Raw genomic sequence first — 17,351 nt, 5'->3', positions numbered from 1 at the left:
AAATGTCAAGAAGCTTTCCCCCTAAAAGTTTAACAGTTTTAGGTCTTGTATTTAAGTCCTTCATCCACTTTGGGTTCATCTTTGTATATGGTGTCAGATAAGGGTCCAATTTCATTGTTCTGTGTGTAGATATCTAGTTTTACCAAGACAATTTATTGCAAAAAACTGTCCTTTCTCCAAAATGTTTTCTTGATATCTTTGTTGAAAATCAATTAACCATAAATATGTGGATTTATTTCTGTGCGTTCTATGCTGTTCTTTTGGTCTCTACAGCTTTTCAATGCCAGCACTCCACTGTTTTGATTCCAATAACTTTGCAGTGTATTTTGAAATCAGGAAATGTGATGCTTCCAGCTTTATTCTTTTCATTCAAAACTGTTTTGGTTACATTAACAGAATGAAGGATAAAAAATATAATTACCTACATTGTTGCATATGAAGCATTGACAAAATTCAACATCCTTTCATGATAAAAACTCTACAAATTAGGTATAAAAGAAATATACTTTGATGCAATAAAGGCCACATATCACAAGCATGCAAGGAAGAGCATAACAGTGAAAAGGTGTAAGTTTTTCCTATATCAGGAACAAGAGAAGAATAATATGATACTGGAAGTCCTAGACAGAACAATTAAACAAGACAAATAAAAGGTATCCCAAACTAGAAGGGAAGAAGTAAAATTTCCTGCTTGCAGATAACATGATTTAATATACAGAAAACCCTAAAAACTGCACCAAACAACTGTTACAACTAATAAGCACAGTTGTAGGATACAAAATCAATTTATAAAAACCAAGAGTATTGTATATACTGACAACAAAATATCCAAAAAATATCAAGAACATAAGCTTTTTTATAATAATATCAAGAACAAAACAAAATAAAACAAAATTTAACCAAGAGATGAAAGATCCATACACTGAAAACTGTAAACATTGTTGAAAAAATGGAAAAAGACACAAACAAATGACAAGATATCCTGTATCCATGGATTAAAATATTATTCATTGTTAAAGTAATAAGCAATCTACAGGTTGAGTGTTATCCCTATTAAAATTCTAATGACATTTTTCATAGAATTAAAAAAAAATCCTCAAATTCATGTGGTACTGCAGATTAATGTTAATATCCATTTGTATCCCCTGAGTTTAAGTCAATAGAGTAATGACAGGTCTTAGGGAAAATGCTGGTTAAAGAATGAAAGCTGGACTAGAATTAAAAATTGGTTGGACTGTGGTTGTGGCTCAGCGGTAGAGCACTTGCCCAGCACGTGAGAGGCCTTGGGTTTGATCCTCAGCACAACATAAAAATAAATAAACAAAATAAAGGTGTTCTGTACAACTAAAAAATAAATATTTAAAAAAAAATTGGCCACAGAAAATTAAGTATTGTTAGGCTGATAAGCACCTTTAAGACTGGAAAGCAACAGACTTCCCCCACCCCCCCAAAAAAGGGAAATTCAAATGCAAAACTACAGTTCCCTGGGCTGGGTTGTGGCTCAGTGATAGAGCACTTGCCTAGCATGTGTGAGGCACTGGGTTCGATCCTCAGCACCACATGTAAATAAATAAATAAAATAAAGGTCCATCAACAACTAATAAAAATATTTAAAAAAACAAAAACTACAGTTCCCTAATTTCTTGAGCTCTCTTTCTATACTCTATTGTCTCAGTTTCTTTGGTCATAGACTATGTGCCTCTCTACTCTTCAGTCCTCTGCCCCTGCTTCAGCATAAGCTCAGCTTTCAGTCTTCACTTCTTTCTTGAATATATAACTTTCTCTCCCCACAAATTTGCCAACTTATCAATTATTCTCAACATAATTCTTCACAATAACTTCATGATTAGGCACAATGTCCAATATTCACAATGATTTAGAAGTATACAGAAATGTCTTAATTTTCTTTTAAAATCAGAATAAAAATGAATGTAATAATAATAAACATATAATAATGTGTCATATTTGTACTTTTATATCAATGCTGTTATAGAACACATTTTTTAAATATTATTATATAGGAAAGAGCCCAGCAACACAAAAGTTCCTAGGATCCACAGAAGTCAAAATGGACCCTGAATTCTCCAGAGTCATTTCCTGCCCGATTTCTACCTACTCAACACTTGTCCACCTCAGCCTCACGGTTAAGCCCAGAACAGAGGTGATTATATGAGTATTCATTTCCAACCGCAATTTATAGTAATAGTTGCATAACTCACTCAATTTACTAAAAATCATTAACCTGTAGCAGTATAGGGTGAATTTTATTTGTGATATACACCTGAATAAAATTACTTTTGAAAAAGAGTAAAATGGAAAGCTGAAGTATAGGTATCTGAAGATACAAAAAGATGAATTTATAAAATTCAAGTGAAAAAATATACTTGTTTGAGATTCAAAAGTTTATTGACAAAAACATGCTAAAATAATGAGTAATATGTTAAGATATACTTAGTACAAACAATATACAAATTTGGGGAAAGGACTGTGGTATCGCAAACAACAAAATGTCCTATACATGAAAATAATTATGGTGCTAAAAAACTAACTCACTGTAGCAAGTAATTAAGGGAGCCTGGTCACAATTAAGTACAGGAAAGATATTAAAACTTCCAAAAGATATTTCTGTGAGCCACAATAGAGGAATAAGAGCAACACAGTAATTGGAACCACATCCCAACCCACTTCCTTGTTGTTTACCAATATCATCTAAGAACACAATTTAGATTCTGACATTAGACAATCTCAAGTGAACAACTTTAAATCATATTAAGACTAAAAAAAATCAAAAGAATTTTATGACAAGGGTTAAAAGTTTATACCCTTGAAACTACAAAAATTTTGATGCCCACTATAAACCACATCCCGACAGTTGTCATGTCTCCACAAGGAACTACTTGAAATGGTTTTGTTGTGGTTGAGGCAATTATCTCTGAGTTAATAATTAGCTACTAGTCAAATCAAGTATAATTTGTATATTGTACACTAGATCACTTTGAAGAGAAGTACAGGATTCATTTTTGTCAGCTGACAAATAATTCATATGTTATCCTATGAAATGCAATCAAAACAAGTAGAAAAGTGTGTTTTTACCTCTGCATAAAATCAAACTCATTTTCCAGGCAGCTAAAATTATGTACAAATGTTGTGTTTAATGCAGGTGAGCATGTGTGTATATATATATACACACTAAAAAAGAAGGAATAAAGTTTCCTATTATGCTACTATGAAAACTATCTAGAAATAACCATCTCATTTACATAAAGCACATTTTAATCATTTTGTGGTTTGATTGGTGTTTTTTCTTTTTGAATATAGAATGTTATCTCAAATTGAAAGACAAAGTGAAGTTTAAGATTTTTCTGTTATGAAAAGTTACGGTTGACTAACACTAGGCAGGACATTGAGAATACCATGGAAAACAAAAACAAAAACAAACACTGTCCCTACACTCATGAAACTTAACAGTCTCAAGGATAAACATGGGCAACAAACATACAAACACACAACACACAAAAAAAATGACTAAAATCTATATCTGTGTATATGTATGCATGAGTGTACACTCACTTTGAAGCAGCTCTAGAGGTGATTCCATCCTCCTCCAAATGCTCCCCCACAGAAAAACACTCCACATGGTGAATTTCTAGTTAGATGTTAGAAAATATTTAAACCCTATGATACAACTTTTTTCCAATTTAAATTAATTAATAATTGAAATATAAAGTAGTCTTATGTAGAGATCAGGAGACTTAAGTAGAGTCCCAATTCCAGGACCTGCTACATAATTTGGGAGACCTGTGCAAAATTTAAAATATAGGTCTTTTGTTCAAAAATTTCTAAGAATTTCAAGACAGTTAAAACAGGACATTTATACTAAGCCCAGACCCTCTTGACTGTACAGGTCACACACCCATCAAAACTTCATGGCTTCTATACTTATTAGATGTGCTATATTTGTGCAATAATTTAACCTACCTGAGGTTTGAGGTGCCTTACACTCTAAAATTAAGAAAGGGAAGAAAAGATTTTCAGCTCCTTCTCATAACAAGCGTTTCTCTGTAAAGGAACAAAACTACTCATTTGAAGAGAGTTCTTTAATCCTTTTATAAAACCATTAAAATTCTAAATGTGACTCAAAGCTGCTGTTAAAAACCCATACAAAGTGTTTCACCTTCAACCTTATTGATTTTTTTTTTATTTCCATACACCTCCTTAATTTTTCCTAAGAGAAAAAAGTCTCCAAAGCAGTGTTCCAAGTTTACTATTTTCCCATGTATGCCATTTAAATCCGAAATTCCCAACTGAGGTCTCTATGTCTAGAAAGTAATTTTTCCCACAGTAAAATGTCTCCTTGCACAAATTAGATATTTTCTTTTTTCTACCCTGAAAAATTATCTATTCAGAATCAACTTCCACATATGGTATAGCATCTGGGTCTGATCCAGTAAAAAGGAGGCAAAATGTCATGTTGAGAGTGCATTAACCCTTTCATTTCAACAGTTTAGTATTTAGCACAACATAACTGATAACTGTCTAAACTAGGGGTGTTAATCTGGAATTCATTGACAGAATTCTGGAAGTTAATTAACTTTAATGAGAAAAGTTATATCTTTATTTTCATAAATCTCTAACAAAAATGTAGCATTTTCTTCAATTATGAATATAGATAACAAAATCACCAGAATATTAGCACTACCTATGACTTTATCACCAATATATATTATATATATTTTCATATCATATTAGTTATTACAGATTTCTTGAAATATCATCTATGCTCAACCATGTCTCAATATTGTAATGGTATTAGACCCATTGCTATATCTTCCAGTTTAATATGTTAGTAAAAATCACGTTATTATAATATAAAAATTATTTTTACATTGAAATATATTGGCTTCCTTTGTAACACTGAGTATCTCATTTTATTAATTTAAAAATATGATTTCAAGATAAGCTCACAAATTTTACCAGACTACCAAAGGGGTCCAAGGCACATAAAAAGTGAAGAAGCTCTAATGAATAGTAGTTACAAAGTTCATGTGACAATAAAGTAGGAGAAACTACACCATTGGCTCACAATAGAACTAAAATATTCTAGTAAGAAGTCTTTAAAATTCTACCTCAATAACATCCATATTACAACAAAATATTCATGGTTTGTTAATTTTAATATGAAAACATGGATCAAAACAGAACAATTTTTGTTATGATTTTCTGTTGCTTCTTTCGCCTGTTGTTTTACTTTTTCGGTTTTAGTGGGGGTTTTTTGCACATGTAACCATAGGATTTAATATAAAAATGTAACTCAAACACATACTTGTTAACTATTACTGAAAATCTTATTTGAATTGGTACCTGAGATGACAGTAGGTTACAATCAATGAACAGTCCTCTTCCAGTTTTATATCTTTGTATCAATCCAGCCATAATGGCTCCATATGCATACAGGCCAGTGGCAAGATCAGTCATGGCCACTCCTGGGCGAACTGGATCACCATCCTGATTTGAAAGTTGGATTGAGAAAAATAGAGAAAATTGAAAATTAAAACATTATGTTATTCATTAAATATTCTAAGTTTAAATAAAGGAAGTAACTATATATGTATCTCCAGGTTATACAAAGAACTCAAAAAACTTAACACCAAAAAAACCAAATAACTCAATTTAAAAAAAATAAATGGGCTAAGGAACTGAACAGACACTTCTCAAGAGAAGATATAAAATCAATCAACAAATATATTAAAAAATGTTCAACATCTCTAGTAATTACAGAAATGCAAATTAAAACTCTAGTGAGAATCCATCTCACTCCCCTCAGAATGGTAATTATCAAGAATACAAACAACAGTAAGTGTTGGCGAGGATGTAGGGGAAAAGGTACACTCATACATTGTTGGTAAGACTGCAAATTGGTGCAACAATTCTGGAAAGCAGTATGGAGATTCTTTAGAAAATTTGGAATGGAACAACCATTTGTCCCAGCTAACCCACTCCTCAGTCTATACCCAAAAGATTTAAAATCAGCATACTATAGTGATGCAGCCACATGAATATTAATAACAGCACAATTTACAAAAGCCAAACTGTGGGACCAATCTAGATTCTCTTCAATAGATGAATGGATAAAGAAAATGTGGTATATAACACAAAGGAATATGAGTCAGCCTTAAAGAAGAATGAAATTATGGCATTTGCAGGTAAATGGATGGAGTTGGAGAATATCATGCTAAGCTAAATAAGCCAATCCCAAAACCAATGGCCAAATGTTTTCTCTGATATGTTGATGATAATGCTGATCCATAATGGGCGGGGGGGGGGGGGGGGCAAGGGAAGGGAAAAATGGAGGAACTTTGGATTGGGTGGAGGGGAGTGAAGGGAGGGAAGGGAGCATGGGAGTTGGAAAATGGCGGAATGAGATAGACATCATTATCCCAAGTATATATATGACTGCATGAATGGTGCAACTCTATATCATGTACAACCAGAAAAATGAAAAATTGTACTCCATTTGTATATAATGAATCAAAATGCATTCTGTGGTCATGTATAACTACTTAAAACAAATTTAAAAAAACTATATATGAAGTATACATGCACATACACAACACACAAACACACTCACAAATAAATCACAAATTACTATTGAGGTATCTGTGATGGGAATATACTTATTTTATTGTATATTTAGCACTATATTTCTTTCCCCAATCCTATAACCAAATTATACCAAACCATGAAATAAAAGATTTTTAAAACATATCAGAAGTTCTTCGTTTAATATATTTGACCTTGTTTGTTCTAAACAATAAATAAGTAATTGAATTTGAATTTAAATAAGTTTATCTGTTGGAAAGGAAGGAGTACAGCAATACTGTTTTGTTAGGTACAAAGCTCTCTCAGAAGTTGGAGAGCTTGACCTAATTTTCTTATGATCAAGCTAATAGTTGGAAAATAACCTAATAGCATTTACTTAAAAAAGAAAAGAAAAGAAAAAAGACTGCTTCTCTATTAAAGACTTTTATCAAGATATCTCCGGTTTAGGATTACTATGACAAACCTAGGATCTATACATTTATAGGACATGGGGCATGAGCTAGACAATTATCTGGATATAAAATAAAGATATTTCATGGCCTATAATGCTGCTTTCTATATGAGATAGCCTATATAATTTCTTATATAAAAAAAAAATATTCTGCTCTGAACCTGAGAGTTTTATCTATGGTGGTAAGAAAGAATCTGGTTGCCTCTCTCAATATCCAGGAATCTGCTTTACCTGTGCCTCTTAATTGCTTATGTCCTTGAAATTATAAATAAAGGTTGATCCTATTAGCACTACCAATTCATGTAAGTCTATGTAATGATCTAATCTTTGGCTCATATGTAAAAATGTTAGAACTGTGTCTGACACACAGTTAAGTTCTCTATACAAATCACCTATGGAAATTATCCACATTATTATCAGTCATTGTTATATCAGACAGTTTCTACTTTGACTCCTTTGAATTTTGCTAAACCTTTCTTTGCAAAAGATATCTTAAAAAAAAAAACTCACATTTCCTATTTCATCCAGTTGACATTCATAAATATTCTTATTCATTAATTCCACCTGCTATTGAGTCATTTTTAGAAACTATCCTTTCCTGCAGCATATGCATATACAATGTTAATCATCTTACAAGAGTTCCAAATAATGTTAAAAGAAAATAATTGAGACATTGCAGTGGCTAAAAATTTTCCACTCCTTTTCAACAGAATTTCAAGGAAGATACTACCATGAGAACAGGGAATATCTAGCAGCCTTCTATTACTATAGTCAAAACTTGTGATGTAATGGCTTGAATCAGCAAACTTCAAATTTATTGTTAGAATTTAAAATTATTTAATGTAAAATTGTGAGATATATATTATATATATGAATTGTAAAACAGTCCACTGCCATTTATATTTTTTAGAATCAATTTAAAAAAGAAATAAACAACATGGGGGTCTATGTAAGTAAAGGGCAAATTTCAACAAGTTTATGTGTAACTAAGTTGGTTATATGTATGTAGAACAATCAGTTAAAGCTATTTAAAGGTTTTCTCCATGGTCAAATACTAATGTACTGATATAAAACTAAGGTTTAATCTATATGTTAACCTGAAAGGGATTTCTTAAAACATTAATTTACTCTTAAAAAAAAGTGAGATTTAAAGTTCAAATTTAAGTTTATAGACATGTGGTATCTTGCTATAAAATAAATATATTTTATCCTCTTCTCAAATAAGTAGGAAAATTAAGATAATAAATTCGTTAAATTATATTTTAATTTTGTATAACAGGGGATTATATCTGATTAATATAACTACATTATCCAGGATAACAATATGAGATATATAAACATTTAAAAAACAATAATACTAATTATATAAATCATATAAATGAAATAATATATTACCCCCTTATTATAGACAACACTTTCACTGGTAAAAATGGTCATTCATCACTAATTGAAAGAGATCTACTAACACATTCTAGAATCAGAAATACAAATATATTAAAATAAAACCATGGAAAAAGATCATGCAACTAGCAGCCATAAGAATACTGGAGTAATTATATTCATATCAGAAAGTATATTTTAAATATACTTTAAAACAAAAAAATATTAGAGAAAAAGAGGGATATTTCATAATAAGAAAAGAGGCAAGACATTGGGAAGATGTAAAAATTATATATGTATACATTGCACCTAACAACAGAACTGCCAAAGTGACAGTTTTGAAGGTAGAAATAGGCAATTCAAGAATAAATAATAGTAAACTGAAATCAGCAAATTTTAATAGTGGATTAAACAACTAAATAGGATATAAATTAAAAATGACAATATAAACCAACAATATCTAACACAGCTAAAAACAACAAATGAACATTTTTCTCAAATACACATAGAACATTCTCTAGGACAGACCATATCCTACAGCATTAAAAATGCTAAAATAAAATTTTAAGTGACTTCATACAAAATATATTCCCAAATCACAACAGGATGAAATTAAACTAACAGAAGCATATTTGGAACTCAAAAATATGTCAATGGTAAAAAACACATTCCCATAATATCAATGAGTAACAGAGGAAATCACATAAGAAATTTTAGAAAATATTTTGAGATGAATGGAAATAAAACCACAAGATACTATAACTTATGAAATGCAAATAAAGCAGTGCTTGAGGGAAATGTATCTGCCTATACTAGAAAATCAAGATCTTAGAACAATAACCTAGTCTTCTACCTTCAGAGGGTGAAAAGGGAGGAACAAACTCTACCCAAAGCAAGAAAAAGGAAGGAAATAATATAGATCAGAGCAATAAATAATGAAATAAAGAGTAGAAAACCAACAGGAAAATTTTTAAAGTTGATTCTTTGAAAAGACCAACAAAACTGACAAAACTTTTAGCTGAATTTTCTAAGTGAAGTGGAGAGGGAGACTTAACTAAAATCAGGAATAAAAGAATATCATTAATGACCTTTCAGCAATAAAAAGGATTACAGGGGGATTATTGAGCAATTGTATGTCAAAAAGTTAGTAACTTAGATGAAATGACAAATTCCTAACCAGATATAAATGTAAAAACTAACTAAAGAATATATAGAAAAACTGAATACACAGCTATTAGAAAGATTAAATTAGTAATCAAAAAACTTTCAACAACAAACAAAAAATTCAGGCTTCCCTATCACCACCACTACCAAACATTTAAATAATTAATACTAATTCTTCACAAAATCTTCCAAAACCTCTGGAGACGGAAACACTTTTCAACTCATTCTTCAGGCTAACATTGTATTGCAACATGATCATCTCAACAGATGCAGAACAAGCATTTACTAAAAATCAACATTTTTCATAATAAAACACTCAACAGACTAGGAATAGAAATGAACTTATTTAATCTCATAAAGAGCATCTATTTTAAAAAATGCAACTAATACCATTCTTAAAGCTGAAAGACTGAATGCTTTTCCCTAAGATCAGGAGCAAGACAAGTACATCCACTCTTACCATTATGATTTAACTTTATATTAGAGATTTTAGCCAGTGCACTTAAAGAAGAAAAATAAATAAAGAAATGAAGATTGCAAAATGTTAATAAAACCATCTCTGTTTGCAGTGATCATCCTGTATCTAGTAAATCCTAAAGAATCCACTAAGAACCTCTTAGAATTAATAAATTAGTTAGCAAGATTGCAAGACAATACATGAAAGTCTATTGTATTCTACACAAAAGTAATAAACAAGCAAAAAATGAAATGAATAAAATAGTTCCAATTATAATAACATCAAAAAAGAATAAAATACATAGAAGTAAATTTAACAAATGAGTTACAGAGGTATATTCTGATAACTATAAAACATGGTAAAAAGAAGTTAAAAACCTAAATAAATAGAAAGACATATTGTGGTCATGAATCAGAAGACTCAATATTCTTAATACAACAATGCTTCCAATGTAATCCCACCTATACAAATCCTAGTTGACATTTTTACAGAAATAAAATCTTATCCTAGAATTCATATGGAAACACCAGGGGAAAAGAGTAGCCAAAATAATCAAGGAAAATATTGCAAAAAGTTAATAAAACCATCTCTGTTTGCAGTGATCATCCTGTATCATTAATATTCCAATATCAAAACTTACTATAAAACTTTTGTAATAAAGGCAATGTGGTACTAGCATAAGATAAATGCATAAATAATAAAAATTTTCAGATTTATATGAAGTTAGTTCTGATAAGCTTACCAAGATAATACAATCGGGAAAGAATGCTCTTTTCAATGATTTTATACACACACACACAGAGATATACACACATATACACACACTGTTGGTCATAATATAAATATATAAATTATTACAACCATTATGAGAACCTATGTTGAGTTTCCTCAAAAAAGCTAAAAAAGGAATAACCAGATGATACAACAATCCAACTTCTGGGTATCTACCTAAAATATAAGAAATCAGTTTGTCAAAAAAAAGTCTTCGTTCCCATGTTCACTGCAGCACTACCCACAATAGCCAAGTTATGGACTCCACCTAAGTATCCATCAGCAGATGAATGGATAAAGAAAATGTGATGTACATGCATAATATAATATAATTCAGCCTTTAAAAAGAATAAAAGACTGTCATTTTACAATATAGACAGAATTGGAGATCATAATGCTAAGTGAAAAAAACCAGGCACAGAAAGATATATACCACATGTTCTCACCTATATGTAGAATCTAAAACAATCAAACTCACAAAGCAAAGAGTAAAATGGTGGTTACCAAGGATGCGGGTCAGGGGAAATGAGGAGATGATGGTCAAAGGGCACAAAACTTATTAAATGGGAGGAAGATATTTGTTTCTAAGTTCAGTTGTGTAGCCTGATGAACACAGCTAATAATATAGTATTATACATTTCAAAATTGCTAAGAAAATGAATTTTCAAATGTTCTCACCACAAAATAGTGTTATGTGCTTGAGGTGATGGATATGTTAACTAGCTTGATTTAATTATTCCACACCATTCTCACAAATTATAACTTTACTTTGTACCCCATAATTTTATACAATTATAAATTGTCAATTCACAATTAAAAAAAATAAATTAAGCACATAAAAAGTCCTAAACATAATAGTTAAAACTATAAAACAGAAGAAAACAAAGAGTAACTCTTTATGATATTGGATTTGGCAGTGATTTCTTAGATACAACACCATACTATGAGATTCCATTATAAATATATTCCTGTCACTGAAGAATTGTCAGCATGCCAACAATATAAGGAAATGAAAACAAATTACCACTTAGTGAGCAGGAAGCCCCACAGAGAACCACACTGTGGCTGTAAGTGACTAACTATTCCCAGGTGCAACAGAAGAAAATCTGAGAATTGACTGTATAGATGTGGGATATGGTGCTCCCTTTCCACATCTGGAACTTCAAGGGAGGCCCACTGTTGCAACAACACAAAACAATGTCTCCCTTCCCCTTAACGGTGGAGAAATGGGCCAGTACTGTCTATGTCAACAGGTTTGGGGATTCATCCTCAGAATTCTTAGTAAAAATCCATTTAAGGGAAAATTGGTAAATAATTGACCTTGTTTAAACAATATACCCAAGAATTACACCATAATTTATTGGAAGAATTGGATTTAAATTTATATGTAGACTTTTAGAAACTGAACTGTATTTTTATTTTAATCCTGGAAAATTAATAGAATTTTTATTTTTTCAGAGAAGCTGCTTTAAATGTATTTAGAGCCTTTTATCCTTTTTGGGGGTTATGCTAGGGATTGAACCCAGGTCCTCATGCATGCTAAGCAAATGCTCTACCACTGAGCTATGTCTCCAGTATATTTAGACCTTTTAATTAATATAGCCCCTTTGTAAGAAAATTTTGTGATAATCTTCCCATAAAGCTAAGAGATATGTCCCTCATCAACAAGACAAGAAAAAGAAGAGAGTCTAGTTAGAAATTAAAGCCACAATAGTTATAGTAAAAAGACAAAGTATTAAATAAAAATATTAAAAGTCTTCATACACACACACACACACACACACACACTCACTGTTCTCAATGTTATCATTTTTTTTCCTCTCCAAATATTACTTGGCCACAAAAAAAAAGAATGACTTTATGGCTTTTTCCAATAAAATTTGGAGACTATCAGGTTAACTGAAATAAGCCAAGCTCCCCTCCCCCCACCAAAAAAAAAGTTGAATGTTCTTTCTGATATGTAGATGCTAACACACAACAAAGGACAGGGGAAGAATATAAGTTCAGTGGATCAATGTTATCTTCTTATACTCCCTTATCCCCCATTCTTTCACATATTCAAAACTCACTAAAACCTGAACATTAGTAGAAAAACTAATAACATATAAATAAAGAATAAAGTTTTTCTTACTTCTTAGTTTTGACATAGTATTATGGTTTTGTAAAATGTTAGCATTAAAGGAAACAGTGAAAAGTATAGCATGCTATGCTATTTTTACAGCTTTTTTATAAGCATAAAACTATTTTATAATTCAAGAGTCAAAAGTTAAACCTGAAATATTTATTTAAAACATAAAATATAATAATATGATGGCAGAAATTTCTTTGGGATTTTATTTTTTTTAATTATGCAATATAGAGAAAAAGGGGTAAAACACACAACTACCCTGTTGTTGCTGCTGCTGTTTGTTTCCTTTACATCACAATTTCCTAAATTATGAATTTAAATTTTTAAAATTATTTCCCAGGCACAAATTAAAACTAACATTTTAAGTCATTTTTTCTGTATCTCTTATTACTTTCAGACTTTTCCAAATGAAATAGAAAAGAAAAAGAAAGGAAAAAATCATGTGTTTTTTGAAGTTATTATTTTAAATCTTGTTTTGTTAAAAAGAACATAGAAACTGTAAATCAATTCTGGCTTATGTTCAATAAGGAGTCATTTAAAAACTCATCAAGCATTTTTCTCTTGTTACATTGCTCAATCTAATTATTTCATAAAACAACAAAACATTAGAACTTTCTTTTCTTTTTAAGTAGTTGATTTCATTTCCAAAATTTAAAAAAAAAATGATCCTTAAATGCATCTGTGTTTCTGTGTTGAGTCCTTCATTATACTAATAAAGTCTACAGAAAACTTCGTTTTTGTCCTAAAGCTCATGAATTTTTTTTAATATTTATTTTATAGTTAGACATAATACCTTTATTTCACTCATTTATTTTTTACGTAGTGCTGAGGATCAAACCAGGATCCCACGCATGCGAGAGGAACGTTCTACCGCTGAGCCACAACCCCAGCCCCTCAAGAAATTTTTAATAAACTATTTTCTGAAATATGAATTCTTCAACTTCTGGCCAATTGCAGAACATTTGGAAAGCTCCTTGCCTCTGAGTTTTTTCTTAATTATCAAATGTGCATAAGGATAATATCTACTATATCATTTGGTAGGAGAAATAAATAAGAAAATCAGATAAAAAAACGCTTAATGAATGTAAAAATCTGCACAAATGAAATAATAAGATATTAGCAGCCCTGGGAAACCCATCGAAACCACCTGGCAATAATTCAGGGGAAAGAAACAAAGTAAGAATCTCAATCAAGGTCAGAGAAGAGGGGATGGATTCATGAAATTGGAAGGTTGATCTTCTTTTTATCGACTGATTAGAGGGGGTGAAAAATGAAATTGATATGGGGAAACAATCAAAAGCAAATTAAATCTCTTCATACAAAGGTAACAGATTGATTGTGAAAACCACCATTAGCATGACTCTCACCCTAAGTAGTAAGAAAAACATCTTTAGTAGAAGTGCAAAGGACACATAGGAAACAAAGAACAGAGTATGTTTGAATCAAACAAGGGTTTTAGCACACACAGAACACAGTCGCCACCATCACTGGCTTCATACTTCATGGGTGCAGACTGCAAATACACAGTATCTGAACTTTCTGTTTCAAATACACCATCTACTGGATCCACTAATCAATGCTAGAAATGTGCTGACAGTGACATTCACATACAAATTTCCACAAAGAAACATTTCCCCTGCATGAAGTAAATTCCATTTAATGCTGAAACACTGGATTCAAAACTAAAGATTCTAACTTTCACTGTCTCATCTAATTAACAGGCAAAAGAAAATCTATCACCTGTGCTTCTCAATGACACTGACAGAGTCCTCCAAACTTAATCATTGTTTTAGAACCTGGGAGGACATTATAGTTTAATACATTTATTGGGAGAACTAGAGAGCAGGAAAGTATATTTGTTCTTTGAAGATCAATCTCTGCTACTTACTGTCAAACATATCCCACACAAGATGGAGAAAAGAGTGTTAGCATTGCAGTGCACTGGATGAAGTTAAGCTACACATGGAGGGAAACACCAAGAGAGAAGTTTCATGCTTCACCTTAGACACTGGTACAGGAAGATTTTTTTTCTTCATCGTATCCTGAATGCTCAAAATGCCCAGCCCAACCCTTACCCATAAACCTCCAGCTCAACAAAGCACAAGTCAGAGCCAAAAACACAACAAATTTGGTTCCCAGAAAGACAGAAGAGGAAAAAAGGAAGGAAGGAAGGAAGGAAGGACTGAGACTATGAAGGCCAGAAGAGACCAAAACCTCTCTAACCTTGGTCCTACATGGACTTACCACATCAGACATGCAACTTAGTTAACAGGCAACTTGTTAAAGTAACAAGTTGAATTTTGATATTCCCTGGACCTCTTATGAATACTTGATTACCAAATATTATCTTCTTTCTAATAAATTAAATCTTTCTATCCTTCCAAACATTTAAAGGCATAACATAGAGGTATTGGACTTATAGATCTATAACATTCTATAGTCTACTCTTTAAACCACTTTCTCTTTACACAGCCCTTAAAAGAAAGCAATCCTTGTTACAGATGAGAAACTAAAGATCAGCTAGATTTTTTTAAAATGTGGTAAAATGTTAGAGCCATTTAGTTCAAAAGTCAAGATGATATCCCAAATCAAATGAGCCCAAATCTGCTGCCTCTGCCACTTTGCTGAATTAATTTGCCTGCTCTAATTAAGGTTACATGATCAAGTTTGGACTTAATAAGCCAGTAAGAAGGTATATTCAGGTTCCTTCATTCCTTAATATTTATGTAATACTTCATGTCTTTTCAAAATGCTTTAACATATCCTATCAAATTTAACTCTCATTGGAAATGCTGTAAGTATCAATATTATCCCCATTTTATAGATTACAAAAGAAATACTTAGACAATAAAGTAACTTGTCAAAGTCACAGAGAACAAACGGCACAAATAGAACTAAAACTCAAGAATTCTGACTCAAAAACTACTTTTCTTTTTGCTACCACCTTTTCGTCACATATTATATTATTCAATACTTATCATTTTGTGGGGCTGGGGATGTGGTTCAAGTGGTAGCGCACTCACATAGCATGCGTGAGGCACTGGATTCGATTCTCAGCACCACATAAAAATTAAAAATAAAAGATATTGTGTCCACCTAAAACTAAAAAAAATGAAAAAAAAAATACTTAGCATTTCGCCTTTTCAGACAATCAGTAAAGAGCAAAAATTGTTAAATATGTGAGTTGAGTTGTCATTTCTACAACTACTGTCAAGAAATGATCAAGCCCTTATATGGGATGGTTTATTCTATACAATTTGAGTGAACTGCAAACAATCAAATTTATCTTTGGAGAAACATGTTCTATACTACTTAGAAAAATGTAAACCAAAACATTTTCAGAAAATAACTGAGAAATTTCATTCACTGGGAGCCTACTACGTTAAAAATATCCAAAACTAAAATTTTTCAAAAATTCCTTAAATACATTAGTTGATTACACTATTTTCTTGTCTAGTGACTGAAAACCATCTAAATCATTTTGACTTAGCTCCCACAGTGCGATGCCTAAAATATCATGTAGCCTGGCTGTCCTCATGAGTTTAAATAGGGTAAGACTGGGAAATGGAATGGAAGGTTGGGGAATGTGATATTTTAAGGGAGGGACTAAGAAATAGTTTAAAATTTTATTTTACTTCTGTTCATACTGTTTCTCAACAAAGCATCCAAGTCACAGTTTCAGTATGGTAGCTTTCTGTGCTGTGGATCAAAGCAACAAAAACAAATCTGAAAGCCAATGGCTCTAACTTATGAAACAAAACAATATTCATATTCACATTATTCATATCTATAAATATGCCATCCCATATTTAACAGGCCTCCTCTGAACTCTGTAAAAAAATCTCAAACGGTCCTTTGGTCCAACACCCTGTCTTTAGCTGATAAATTTCTAAATCTTCTAGGAGAGATGCATATTCCTCTCTCTTTAGAGATTCCAGATCTCTCAGGATGCTCTAGTAAGGTAAAAGCTCAGAGCTAGCACTATTCTCCAGGTGCTTATCTACATATTAGCTCACTTAACCTTAATGTATCTTTTAGTATATGCCTTAGTATTCTTTAAAAAATAATTGAGGCGTAGCGACTTTTTAAAAAATATTCTTTTTAGTTGTAGATGGACACAATACCTTTATTTTATTTGGGCTTTTATTTTGTTTTATGTGATGCTGAGGATTAAACCCAGGGCCTCACACATGCAAGGCAAGCACTCTACACTGAGCCACAACCCCAGCCTCAAGGCTCAGAGACTTGGAGAGAGATTTTCTCAAAGTCCAGGATCTTCCCACCCCACCATGCTGATAAAAACTACATGATCTGTTTCTCTGTACATCACTGTGCTCATTATTCTAGTGGTCAAAAAGTTCCCCATTCAGCTAATTAAAACCTCTTCTCTGATGTGAGCT

At 31.6% G+C, this 17,351-nt stretch overlaps 1 protein-coding gene across 5 annotated transcripts in view; it reads right to left on the bottom strand.

Moving 5' to 3' along the window:
* The window catches only part of Sugct (succinyl-CoA:glutarate-CoA transferase), a 709,004-nt gene that overhangs the window by 572,421 nt on the left and 119,232 nt on the right, over positions 1-17,351 (bottom strand). For all 5 annotated transcript variants that reach the window (XR_011707951.1, XM_071614148.1, XM_071614152.1 and 2 more), the window contains one exon: positions 5,362-5,505. Coding sequence is in view for 4 of the 5 variants with exons in the window: in XM_071614148.1 (XP_071470249.1) it covers positions 5,362-5,505 (144 nt within the window). In the remaining variant the exon portion in view is untranslated. The remainder of the gene's footprint in view (positions 1-5,361; positions 5,506-17,351) is intronic.

Source organism: Marmota flaviventris, chromosome 1 (assembly GCF_047511675.1).
Source record: "Marmota flaviventris isolate mMarFla1 chromosome 1, mMarFla1.hap1, whole genome shotgun sequence".
NCBI classification, from domain to species: Eukaryota; Metazoa; Chordata; class Mammalia; order Rodentia; family Sciuridae; genus Marmota; species Marmota flaviventris.
Note: the sequence above shows the minus strand (reverse complement) of the source record. Positions and strands in the feature narration are given on the sequence as shown.